Source organism: Xyrauchen texanus, chromosome 38 (genome assembly GCF_025860055.1).
Source record: "Xyrauchen texanus isolate HMW12.3.18 chromosome 38, RBS_HiC_50CHRs, whole genome shotgun sequence".
NCBI classification, from domain to species: domain Eukaryota; kingdom Metazoa; phylum Chordata; class Actinopteri; order Cypriniformes; family Catostomidae; genus Xyrauchen; species Xyrauchen texanus.
Window position 1 is genome coordinate 33833518 of NC_068313.1, and position 13640 is coordinate 33847157.

Below are 13640 nucleotides of genomic sequence, written 5' to 3' on the forward strand. Positions count from 1 at the left end.
AACAAGCCGGTGATACTACCCGTTTGCCTGCACTCAAACGCCGTTTTCACGGCGACCCAAAGAAATCTTGTAAAGAGTAAACATGCCTTATGTGTAGAAAATGTGCCCACAATCTAGTGTTCACCTCTACACACAAGCATTACACGTTCCGTGTCCCCATCAGAGCACACTCAAAAGCGGTTAGGAACCACTCGAGTGTTAGAGTCAATAAATGCGCTCACGAATACGTCGTGCGCCCATTCTCTGCCGGCTCTGTCACACGGCCAGCAAACACTTCTCTGTATGTAAGTCCGTGCCCGTGGCTATGCTTGCGCATCACTTAACAGGCGTGACTCTTTCCCCATTCACCTCAATCGGAAGTCACTCACAGAACAACCTGTCCATGCTGTCTGCGAGCAGTCCAGCATAAGCACAGTAAGCGGCTCACACATTCTGTTCAGCGCTGTGTCGCGGCAATCAGAGCGATTTGGCCATTCACCCTCTAACATTACAGCTTCAAAGCGTGGGAAGATATTCAGGGATATCCGAATGGGTGTTAAGCACAATAAAACAGGGCTATTTGCTACAGTTCGATCGCCGTCCTCCTTGCTTCAGAGCGGCTCGAAACTACTTTGAACACGGAAGCAGCGTGCATGCTTCGTTCAGAAATAGCAAACCTTCTGTGCAAAGGGCCATAGAGAGTGCCGCCTCCCTGAGCGAGTCGGGGTTTTACAGCCGTTATTTTCTTGTCCCCAAGAAAGGCGGCGACCTCAGACCAATATTAGATCTCAGGGTTTTTGAACAAAGCGCTTGCAAAAGACCGTTCAAAATGCTTACAACCAGCAAACTCCTCGCGCATATGCGCCAGGGGACTGGTTTATTTCTCTCGATCTGAAAAATGCATACTTTCAGATTCAGATAAATCCCGTCACAGGCCATTCTTGAGATTAGCCTTGGCGGCCAGGTTTATCAATACACCGTCCTTCCGTTCGGCCTGTCCTTAGCACCCGTACTTTCACGAAGTGCATGGACCTGGCGCTCGCACCCCTCGCGAGTCAGGGTTTGCGAATTCTGAACTATTTGGACGATTGGCTGATTTTGGCACAATCACATCACGGAGCTTCTGTCTCACAGGACAGTTCTCCTCAGTCATCTGAACAGTTTGGGCCTTGCAGTCAATTGGACCAAGAGCTCACTACAGCCCAGTCAGGCAATTTCCTTCCTTGGAATAGAACTAGACTCAGTGGCAATGGCGGCTCGCTTATCTACACAGCCGCGCCGTGTGCAGCGACTAGCAGCGTCATTTCAGATGAACAGCCTCACACCTCTGAAGAAATTTCAGAGAGTGCTAGGCTACATGGCCTCAGCCGCAGCAGTACTTCAGCTGGGTTTACTGCACATCGCCCGCTTCAGCATTGGCTAAACACCACGGCGTCTCGCCGGGCTTGGGCCACAGGCCGCCAGCCCATCAAGGTGACTCAGACCTGTATTTCAGCTCTGCAGCCCTGGACAGTGGCGAATGGTATCAGCGGGGAGTGACAATGGGAGCTGTATCTCGCCGAAAAGTCATCTCGACAGGCAGCGTCCAACACGGGTTGGAGCGCGGTCTGCGAGAGCTCTCGGTTTTCGGCCTATGGTCAGTTCAGGAAAAGCTCCTTCACATAAATTGTCTGGAAATGATAGCGGTCGAGTGCGCGCTCGTCGCTTTCTCCCGGTCATTCAGGGTCACCGCGTCCTGGTCGTTCGGACAACAGATCTGTGGTATCCTACCTAAACCGTCAGGCGGTGTCAGATCCAGGAACCTCTTCCATCTGGCCAAGCGCATACTGAGTTGGTCCCAGTGCCACCTGCGCTCGCTGAAGGCGGCGCGCGTGCCAGGCCACCTGAGCGGCGGCCCGGACAGACTGTCCAGAGACAATATTCCCCAGGGGAATGGTCCTGCACGCTCAAACAGTCCAGGCGTTATGGCACCTATTCGGCAGAGCAGAGATAGACCTCTTTGCGTCCAAAGAGAACTCTCACTGCCCAATATTTTTCTCGAGCGAGGGCGTGCTGGCCCAGGACTGGCCCAGGCGCCCGCTTTCGCCTTCCCTCCCGTCTGCGCTATTGCCACAGGTAATGCAGAGGATCAGGAAGCAGCGTCACTCGGTGCTCCTCATAGCCCGCGTTGGGAGAATCAGACATGGTTCCGGAGCTTACGCGGCTGTCACTGACAGCGCCGTGGCCCATCCAGTGAGAGCAGATTTCCTCTCTCAAGCTCGCGGCACAATCTGGCATCCCCACCCAGAGCTGGAGCTGCATGCGTGGGTGATCAGCGACTACCCGTCGCTCTGCCAGAAGGAGTAATAAACACCATCATACGCGCTAGAGCCCCTTCCACGAGAAGACTCTATGCGTCAAAATGGTCTGTGTTCTCAAAATGGTGCACCGACCGAGACCTGGACCCGCGGACATGTGGGGTGTCAGTCAGCTGCTCGTATTTCTACAAGAGCTGCTGGATAAGGGCAGATCCCCATCCACGCTCAAAGTGTATGTGGCGGCCGTTGCGGCGTTCAGCTGAACCCTGCCGCGGCCAGTCATGGGGTAAAAGCGAGCTGGTCATCCGGCTTCCTCAGGGAGCTAGAAGGATGAACCCCGCGCCCCCATCGGTTCCTATCTGGGATCTTTCTATAGTTCTCGAAACTATGAAAGCCCCCTTTCGAACCACTTCAATCCGTGGATTTGAAATACCTTTCACTCAAAACCGTTTTCTGACTGCCCTGTCATCAGTCAAGCGTGTGGGAGACCTTCACGCGCTGTCTGTCAGCTGCGTGTCTTGAGTTTGGACCAAGTGACTCCAAGGTCATTTTAAAGCCTAGACACGGCTATGTTCCCAAGGTGATCGGTACTCCTTTCAGAGCACAGGTCATTTCCCTATCGGCTGCCAGCTTCCGATAGCTGACGCGGCGCCAATCTCCTTTGCCCGGTCAGAGCACTGAGATTGTATACTGCGCGCTCCGCCGCTTTCAGGCGCTCTGAGCAGCTTTTCGTTTAGTTCGAGGGCGCACCAAAGGTCTCGCCGCCTCGAAACAGACACTATCTAGATGGATAGTGGGCGCTATTGCTGCTGCATACGGCGTCAAAAGACCTGCCATGCCCGTTGGGCATTAGGGCTCACTCCACTAGAGGCATGGCATCCTCGTGGGCATGGTCCAGCGGGATTTCCATTCCACGACATATGTGTGGCAGCGGGATGGACTTCCCCTCCACCTTTGTCAGATTTTACAATATGGAAGTGCCCGCTCTGCAGGCAAAACTACTAGCGGTTTAATACGCTACAGCTCCCCTGGTGAGCTGCACTGATGGGACACATTCCACACAGACCGGCACCGCCGCTCTGTCGTTCCTTCCCACTATGTGCTTATGTATTACACAATCAATGACCCGCATTCTTGCCGGCCAAATATTATTTCCCCACTCATAAGGGCTCCCCGGGTCCCCCTTAATTCCCTGGGGCTCATACAGTGGATGCTTGGCGCGCACGGCGTTGACAATGGGTTCCGTAGCGTAAGCTAGCTTACGCATATCTGAGAGAACCTCTCGTAAGAGAACGTGTCGGTTACCCTAGCGTAACCTCGGTTCTCTCTAGATGAGGAGCGAGTATTGCGTAGCTCGGCGTGCTTTCAGCGCCACGGCGACTTTTAAGCTTCAGTCAATGAAAACCAGGGTTCCAGCCTACGAACTACGCTTATATGCACTCTAGTCATGCCCATTTTGGCGGGCTTTGTTGCAGTGGCTGCGGGCGCCTCTCATTGGATCGTGAGTTAGCCCAAGCTCGTCTATAGGCTGCAGCAGTTGCCGCAGAGCAACCTATGAGCTCGCTAGCTAGCCCGCTCAAGGTCTGCAGCTGCCGCACTGCGTTGACGATGGATACAAAAATTAAGGATAATTTTTTGGCTTCAATATCTCAGAAAAGATTAATCTTTCCCGTAGCGTAAGCTAGCTTACGCAATACTCGTTCCCTCATCTAGAGAGAACCGAGGTTCCGTTAGGTAACCGATACGTTATCAGCAGGAAACCGATGGAGTGCGTACTCCAGGTAGGGAAGGAGGTATTGCCCCAAGTGAAGGAGTTCAAGTACCTCGGGGTCTTGTTCACGAGTGAGGGACAATGGAGCGGAGGTTGGCCGGAGAATCGGGGCAGCGGGGCGGTATTGCACTCGCTCTATCGCGACCGTTGTCACGCGAAAGAGAGCTGAGCCGAAAGCAAAGCTCTCGATCTACCGATAAATTTTGTTCCTACCCTCACCTATGGTCATGAAGGCTGGGTCATGACCGAAAGAACTAGGTCACGAGTACAAGCGGCCGAAATGGGCTTCCTCAGAAGGGTGGCGGGCTTCTCCCTTAGAGATAGGGTGAGGAGCTCAGTCATCCGTGAGGAGCTCGGAGAAGAGCCGCTGCTCCTTTGCGTCGAGGAGCTGGGAGGAGGCCTCGGGGAAGACCCAGGATTAGGTGGAGAGATTACATCTCCACACTAGCCTGGGAACGCCTCGGGGTCCCCCAGTCAGAGCTGGTTAATGTGGCTCGGGATAGGGAAGTTTGGGGCCCTCTGCTGGAGCAGCTGCCCCCGCGACCCGACTTCGGATAAGCGGTTGAAGATGGATGGATGGATGAACGAACTAGAGGTTCATTTTTTGGGTGTCAGTTTTGGGTGAACTGTCCCTTAAAGTGATTTCAAAGTGTTTCAAACTGAAACTATTTAGTGTATTTGGGACTGTTGGTGATTTTGCATTTTGTCTCTTCAGGTTTTCACACTGTTGCAGAGGGCAATTCTTGTTCTCTTTCTGCTTCCTCTTTGTACTGAAAGTGTGAAGGGCGAGACTGTGAATATTGACACTCTTGGCCGCATTAAAAAATTTCTTCATGAGAAGTAGGTTTTCTTACTTTTGTATATATATTCATTTAAATGATCTTTCATCGTTGTAGATGTTAGTTGGATAAATGTTCTGTTTGTGCAATTTATTTGAAATGCTAGATTAAAATCAGTGCAAGAACTAAACACAGGCAAACTGTGCATACACCTACAGTATAAACAATTTCACAGCATTTGTGTTTGTTTGTTTCATTATTTTTGCATGTAATCATTGGTGATAATTCATATTTTTGTCCAGTTATGAAATAGGCCAGTATGCAGCAGCCATCAATGTCCCACAGGCGCAGTGTCAGGTGAATTTCAGTCCCTCAACCGACACGTTTCTGAAAGATGACAAAGGAGGAAATGTGAAAAACATTTTTCCTATTCTTATTTTCTATGTGCAGATTATTGCAACAGTAATACAATTCATAGTGATTGTCGTTGTAATTTATACTAACACGCAACATTTAGTTACTCGTTTTTTAAACTTTCTTTAGTCTCCAGCTGACCTGTTTATAGAAGCAGTCTCTGTGAAGCTGCTTTGAAAGTATTTCAACTATAGTCAAGCCACCCATTTTTAAAAAACTATAGTTACACTACAAGCTTCAGAAAAAAAAACATGGACAATTATGGAGTAGTTTTCTGTTCTGCAGACAACTGTGAACAAAATTAAATGAAAATTTTATTTTTTTTGTTTGTTTGTTTCGGCTTTCCAAAGTTTTTTCTTTAATATTTATTTTTAAACCTTTTTTTTTTTTATTATTTTCTCTTTCTTGGACAATACAGTATGTGTAATTAGCTCCTAAAGGCCTCCTAAAGCCCTGTACATCTGAAGATTTAAATAATCATTTTAATAATAGTTAAATACAAAAGTTGGACTGCTCATTTACATTATCTTGCCAATCACAGCTTTTAATACACATAGCAAAGGTCATTACATTTAATACATTTTAGGAATAAATTACACATTTAATTATTTTGGTAAAAGATGTCCAGGAGTCTCCTCTTTGGTTGTGGTTCTGGTCTAAGCCCCCAATGTTCTCACACCCTTCTTATGCTGCTGGTACTAACATAGTTTGTTGGAGCCTTGTGGGTTTTTTCTTTCTTTGTCTTTTCTTGTACTGAAAATATTAAATATTGTGTTTTTCATGTGCCTTTGAGTCTTGATAAATGTCATGTTTTTTCCACACTGCAAGAATCTTTCGGTCATTTGTGACATTTTCAGCTGTATACAAAATCAAACAAACAAAAAGATATCTGAGCTAATTAATTTAAAGGGACAGTTCACCCAAAAATGATAATTCTCTCATCATTTACACAATATCGCCTCCCTGCTTATTTGGGGGCGATATGCATGAATAATGTGAATCACCAAAAACAAGAAGGAGAACGTGAAAGTAAATTGTAAATTGATCAGGGAGTAGAATTTATAATAATAATAAAAAATTACTTAAATATTGATCTGTTTCTCACCCACACCCATCATATCATGTCTGAACACATGGATTTAACCAGTGGAGTCATATGGATTACTTATATGTTGCCTTTATGTGGATTTTGAAATTTCACAATTTTGGCACCCATTCACTTGCATTGTGGGGATCAACAGAGTTGAAATAGTCTTCTAAAAAGAAAGAAAATCACACATCTGGGATGGCATGAGGGTGAGTAAATCACGAGAGAATTGTCATTTTTGGGTGAACCGTCCCTTAAAGTGATTTCAAAGTGTTTCAAACTGAAACTATTTAGTGTATTTGGGACTGTTGGCGATTTAGCATTTTGTCTCTTCAGGTTTTCACACTGTTGCAGAGGGCAATTCTTGTTCTCTTTCTGCTTTCTCTTTGTACTGAAAGTGTGAAGGGCGAGACTGTGAATATTGACACTCTTGGCCGCATTAAAACTTTTCTTCATGAGAAGTAGGTTTTCTTACTTTTGTATATATATATTCATTTTAAATGATCTTTCATCGTTGTAGATGTTAGTTCGATAAATGTTCTGTTTGTGCAATTTATTTGAGCTGCTACATTAAAATCAGTACAAGAACTAAACACAGGCAAACTGTACATACACCTACAGTATAAATAATTTCACAGCATTTGTGTTTGTTTGTTTGTTTGTTTGTTTCATTATTTTTGCATGTAATCATTGGTGATAATTCATATTTTTGTAAAGTTATGAAATAGGCCAGTATGCAGCAGCCATCAATGTCCCAAAGGAGCAATTTCAGGTGAATATCAGTCCCTCAACCGACACGTTTCTGAAAGATGACAAACGAGAAAATGTGAAAAACATTATAAAAGGTGATAAATATCCTGTCTACAAAGATACAGGCAAAGAGCTCATTGCTGCAGGGGTTCAGAAGAATCCAAAAACTGCTCATTCAGAGTTTCTGCTTTTGAATCCTCCAGATGATAATACTGAATCCCCTTTGAAATATTTGATGAATAAGGGAACAGACAGATATGTTGTTTTCTACACCTTAAACTCTCCCTGTATTAATATCTGTTTCAGTAAAAAGTACAGCATTATACCAGGTGTTAATAACTTAAAAAAGTACAAGGGAATGAAAGCCTTTGTTTTCTCAAATATCTGGAAAGAGGACCAGGGCAGAACAGAGGTCCTGAGAGAAAAACTGAAGCTGATTGCTGATAGAGTTCCACTTTACCGCTGCAAGGTCAACAACCCTTGTGTGCTTTGTGGAGAACCAGGATCAACAGAAATAGATGAGATGTGCTTGAATACTTAAACCAAAGTTTAGTTCTACCTTGCTCTGTCAGTCACGTTGAAATGTTTTCCAGCAATTCTTCTTTAGTTTGGCTAATGTGTTAATGAAGCTTCAAGAGAGCAAACACACACCTGTGTTGCATTTCATTTCTTTAATTCTTTTCTTATAAATTTACTCATTTATCATTTTATATACTTTTCATTCTCATATCTTTAATAATACTTTTATATTCATTTCCTGTTTAATCTCACGCTGTGTGCTGTATTGTGTTCACAATTAAATAAAGAGAGGTCTTCCACATCATGGGACGATGTTGTGAATAATTTTCCCTTTGTCTTTGCTTAATAACATTTGTTGAACTTGTGCTTGTTACATTTCCTCCCCGTCTAGGGGTCGGGAAGAAAACTAACAAGTTATGGAACTTAAAGAAAGGGGAAAAGAAAAAAAAATGTTTTTGGAGGTCTTCACTCCTGTCCCAGCCAACAATAACCACAACAGGTTACGAAACAGTTAACAAGTTTATTTTCCTCTTCAAAATACAACAAAGGGAAGCATAAAGTCTTCAAGAGGGGACCAGGCCAAAATAACAAACAAAAATGAGTCTAACTGAAAGGGAGGCACAAACTACTTACCCTTACAACAAAGTAGAAAATCAACAACAAATCTTGCCTCACTCCCCATCTAGCTATAAACAGGAGAAAAATAGCAAAGAAAATAGCATTCACCTCTCTACCGCTTCCGTAGACCAACGGGTAGAAAGGTTCACACAACCAACAAAGGCACTTATAGTACAATGTTTAAATTGGGGTTAGTTTAAAATAAAGACCAACTTGTAGTTTCCAATTAACAACAGCACTAAAACACAAAAGCTATCAACACTGGGGCAGGAGGAAAGAGTCTCTCCTAGCAGATGTTCCACCTCAGCTTTATTCAAATTTTCTTCTGGTTGTGCACCAATCAGTGGAGCTCAGCACTTGATCTTAATTACTCGCAGCTGATGTAAATTAACCTGGCTGGGTTGACAGAGAACACAAGGGAGACAACAGAAATCATACAAACAATGTATAAGCAATATACATTCAACTTCTACATCCACAGATGTAACAAGGAAATAAAATTAAGATACGCCCTAGGACGTAACAGTGCTGGTCATATGAAATCAGACTGAGCATCAAGGCTGTAACCACATTATACTTTGAGGGGGACAACCATCATAGTGTTTGTCTTGTACTGTGTGAACTTTAAAAATACATGCATCTTTTAAAACCAAACATTATAACATTTTGTGCCTTTATCGCATTTCAAGCCTTTATTCAGAAAATGAGTGCATTCAGTGCCTTTACTATATTAAAGGACCAAAGAGGACTATTATATCTGTGACCTCAACACCTGTGACCCTGGCCCCAAAAATGGTTTGTGCACCCCAATGTTCAAGACATGGTTACGACCTTGCTGAGCACTGAGACAGACACAACTAAGATTATTCAATAAACTTGCTCATTTTTACAATCACTTCCTCTCTTCTGCTATATTCCTCTGAAATACCTGCTGACTCAACTCTGTTCCCAGACCATGTGCGTGTTGTGTGTTCTTTATATTTCCTTAAGGTGTAATCAATCCAGCTAAACAAAGTAAATATAACATGGTGTCTGAAGAAGACTATGGATCATCTGAAGCCTCCAAATGGATTGAGCTTTGAAGGAAACATTGCAGAGGATTGGCGGATTGCACTGAAAAGTTTGAGCTATATCTCATTGCTAGTGGAATTTGAGAAGTCGGAAAATGTTATGAAGGTATATCTCACCATGGAATTTGATGAGGAGTAAGTTGATAAGATAGGGACACTGAAAGAAAAGTCCAGACAATATTGTGAACTGTGGAAGAATATAATATATCTAAGACACATGTTCTTCACTAGAGCACAGGGACCAACTGAAACAATCGATGCCTGTGTGACTGAACTGAAAAATAAGGCCAAAGAATGTGAGTTTGCACAGCTAACAGATTCACTGATTTGAGATCGCATTGTTTGTAGCGTGAACAAGAATCTTAATAGAACCGGACCTTGATTTAGGTAAAGTTGTGAATAACTTTCGTGTGAAAGAAGCCACAAAAGGACCATCATATGTTGGGTCTCTTTGCGAGGCGAGTAAGAACATTCACCTGAGATGAATTGTGACTAATTACCATCTCTGATCACAGTGAGCGTTGGGGGAGATAAAAAGATGGCCAGTTCACAGAGGAGAGAGAGAGACAGACCAGAGTCTTAAATAAATGGAAAATAAGTTAAAAAAATATGATTTTTTTTTTAATGGTTTCAGTTTTTTAAATAAATGTACAAGTGTTTAAAATAGATTATGACAATATTGTGAATGTATATCAGCTGGCTATCATAAATGATGTAAACACAGTAAAAAGCAAAAACAAAACACTATCTATGCTAAAGAGTGGAATACATTAAATGTGCAAATCTAACAGAGTCATCGGGGGCTGAGCACCCCTAAGATCGAAATCCTAGAACCGCCCGTTTCTGTCTGAGGATTCTGTTAAGACAGCTGAAAATTATTTAACTTTATTCATTTGGCAGATGCTTTTATCCAAAGCTGACTTACAAAAGAGGAAAATATGTTTAATCATCTTAAAGAGACATTTGTACTGAAAAATGCCGTATTACAAAGTTTCACTATCATCAGAATAGTATACAACTATTAACTAGACTTTAGTAGTATATATATATTTATATATATATTTTTTTTTTTAACTGGTTAAGTGCTCTTGGAAAAGATGAGTTTTTAGCTGTTTTTGAAGATAGAGAGGGAGTCAGCTTCACGGATTGAGTTGGGAAGGTCATTCCACTAACATGGTATGATGAAACTGAAAGTCCGGGAAAGTGTTGTTTTTTTTTTTACTTATTTAACTTTCTAAACGGAAAACATCTGAAATCCCCTTCCTTACCATTACCAAGATGCATTTGGAAGTTGGGCACAAAGAGACTCTCAGATACTGCCAAAAATCAACGAAAGCATGCATGATTACGCAAGTATATTCCATTAGTCTTTTTAATGACGAGGAGGAGCTGGTACAGGGGGCTGAAAGAGAATAAATAGCATCTATTTCACCTGCCTCTCTCCACTTTTGCCTCTGAGAATCACAACAGCATCTTTGAACCTTCAGATTTTATACAAGAATCCAAGGTACGTAATATCCATGTATATATTTAATACTTAATATTTATTAATAACTATCAGTGCTGGAAATAGCAGCAATATAATGTTGATGGAAAGAGTGGGACATTTTGTTTAGATTTTTTTTTACATCGGACAGTTCTGTTCTGAATATCTCCTTTTATATATCTCTCTATGTATGTAATGAATAAATCACCCACCTCAAAAGTGCACTAAACTGCAGGTGCCAGAAAGACAAGCAATTGGGTTGGATCAGAGTTTGACCAACAGGTAAGTTCTCTCTCAGTCTCAGATTCACTGTGTATTTTGGTCAGACCGATCATGTTCCAGAACTCATTTTTGGCACACTAAATTCTGCATTCAAGGAATTCAGGAAACAATTTTCTTTTCTTCTGGAAAAATGCACCAGGTTGCAAATATGCAGCACAGGGACTGATCTGAATATGTGCAATGGTTATAGATCACTTTGAAAGGAAGAGGGAGGAATGATACTGTAAAATGTTGCGGTGTTGTTTTGGGATTTATATGCTATAGAAGACTCCGATGTTTTTAGCAATGGTGGAGTAGGCAGGTTTTTAGAATTACTGTGGAGTAGTGAAGTGGATAAATGAGGAGGTAAAAGGCAAGAGAGCTAATAAAGCAAATTCACTTCCACAGGCACTGATTCTCAAGTTCAGATCTCTTGAACAAGACAAATAAAGATCCCCTGACCTATCAAAAGGTACATTTTGAAACTGCTGAATGATCCTCACTTATTGGCAAGTTGTATATTTGTCTGGTGCTACTGATATGAAGAAAAAATAAACTGTCAATATGATTGATTTTTGTGTTGATCTCATACAGACTGTTCAATCTAATTCTCTATAGACAGCAGAGACTTTGGGAGAGTCAGAGGAAAAAGACCAATTAGGAGAATCCTTATCAGGTACCGTTGATAACTGACTGCTGTTAAAGTACAAACACCAGCGGATCCACAAAAATCACAGCTGTGACAACGCCGGAAACATCAGCAGCATCAGTACTCAAGAATGTTTTTTATGTACAGTTGGAATTTGACAAATTGATTTTCTCTTTGAAATACATTTCCTTGGATTTTATTGGCAATGTTTTGTTTTGGACTTGCATTGATGAGCTTTTTCTGTGTGTTGACACCAACCGATTGTCTTCATGAAAGTTATTTTAAACCGTCATTAAGTTTTGTTGTCTTGTCAATGTCCCATGGATTTGCTTCTGCAATCAATCAAGCAGATTGTTGGGTTTGTGGTTTTATTTCAGTTAGTACTCCCGCATACAACTACGTTACTCTTCCTTTTACTGTGAGAGATTATCTTACTGTTTGGAATATTACAAAGTCTGCATTTCCCCAGTCTAATGCAAAGATTCTCTGTAAATCAGTTTCTGGAAAGAATGAAGCCACCACACTGGCCTATGCAACAAATGGTTTGTTGTGTTTTGAAAGCAACAGCACTGCGCTTCACTTGAGCAAGAGTGTTTGTAACTTTGATTTGTCACACTTGAATGATTTTATTGCAACGGTTACTACTAATGACACTAATGCTTTTTCACCACACATTCGTAACATAACCCAACATTCTGCAAACAAAACAATGTTTATTTGTGGGGAAAATGCAGATCATCATTTTCCTGCCAACTGGTCAGGATTGTGCTATTTTGCTTATGTTGAACCCGCATTGCGATCAGCCCCAAGCCCAGTTCATAATAATATCACAAGTGAAAACACTGATTCTACACAAACATTCTTTACCGTATTGTTCCCTAATTATAGAAAAACAGGAGAATTAGACAAAATATGCAAAGTTATTTTCACAGTGGATCAAATTGTCAGTAGTACATCTCGGTCACTCCGTCGCTTAAACAGTGAATGTGCCAGCGTTGGAAAAATTCCTTTTCAAAATGGAACGAGCAAAGACCTTCCTGTGGCTGGACAAGGAAGAATTTATTCTGAAAATGGTGAAAGATGTTGTAGCTTTGTTCCAGAGGTATTGCCTGAAGTATCTGCAATTTTGGGGATAAAATTTTTCACTATTGAAATGAACAACAATCAATATGCAGGCCTAAATCCAGGGTTAATCGCCTTTATTGTCATTGTCATCATCTTGGTCCTTCTCATCCCATTTTGTGTGAGATTCCGTCATAAAATTTGTAAAATATTTGTAAGCAAAACAGATAGATTGTTTTAAAATTCAGAAGAGGTTCACAGTTAAATCGTTGATTTTTTACATTTGCACAATTAATTTATGTGTTCATTACACATACTTGTACTGTATGTATTAATTACAATCAAAGGGATTGGTGGGGGTTGTAGGAGTGTGGATCGTTGTTATCCATTTGATGACTCTGAACCTATTCAGTTTGTTAATTACTTCTCATGTAACCTGTTTGTGATGTTTATCAAGAAAGTATATACTGAATTTATTGAATAATCTGATTGATAGCAAATAAAATATTTATTTAGGTTTTGCTGTGTGTGTAAGATTCCAAACATTCATATTAAAGTACACCATTAAAACTTTTGTCCAGTATCTTGTTGAAAGCTATATTCTATTAGGCATTTTAATTTTTTCGCTTCACGTTTCTACCCTTACAAAAATGAACCACAGTAAACATACAGCATGGCTGCTGCAGTATTATTGTAGTATTATCCATGTAGTAAAAAAGTGCTGTTTTGCAATGATGCTGTACAGTCCTGAAGTTAAAACATCTTTTGCATTTCAAAAAAGCATACATGCAGTTCACTGTAGTATGTTGCAAAAAATGAGTATAGGTTTCACTTTGATTAAGCTAGAGACTTATAATTAACAGTGAAACTAATATAAAGGATCCAATAGCTTGGTTGA

General features: G+C 41.8%; 1 protein-coding gene and 1 long non-coding RNA gene across 2 annotated transcripts; both read left to right on the forward strand.

The window, feature by feature from the left end:
- The first annotated feature begins 10738 nt into the window (after nt 1–10738).
- LOC127631975 (uncharacterized) lies at nt 10739–11544 on the forward strand. The gene is made up of 3 exons (XR_007969030.1): nt 10739–10791; nt 10991–11052; nt 11440–11544. It is a non-coding gene; the product is annotated as an uncharacterized LOC127631975 (long non-coding RNA).
- On the forward strand, nt 11533–12983 carry LOC127631711 (uncharacterized). The gene is made up of 2 exons (XM_052109964.1): nt 11533–11544; nt 11654–12983. Exon 2 carries the CDS (start codon nt 11886–11888, stop codon nt 12981–12983), a length of 1098 nt encoding a protein of 365 aa, XP_051965924.1. The 5' UTR covers nt 11533–11544; nt 11654–11885.
- The last annotated feature ends 657 nt before the right edge of the window (nt 12984–13640 follow it).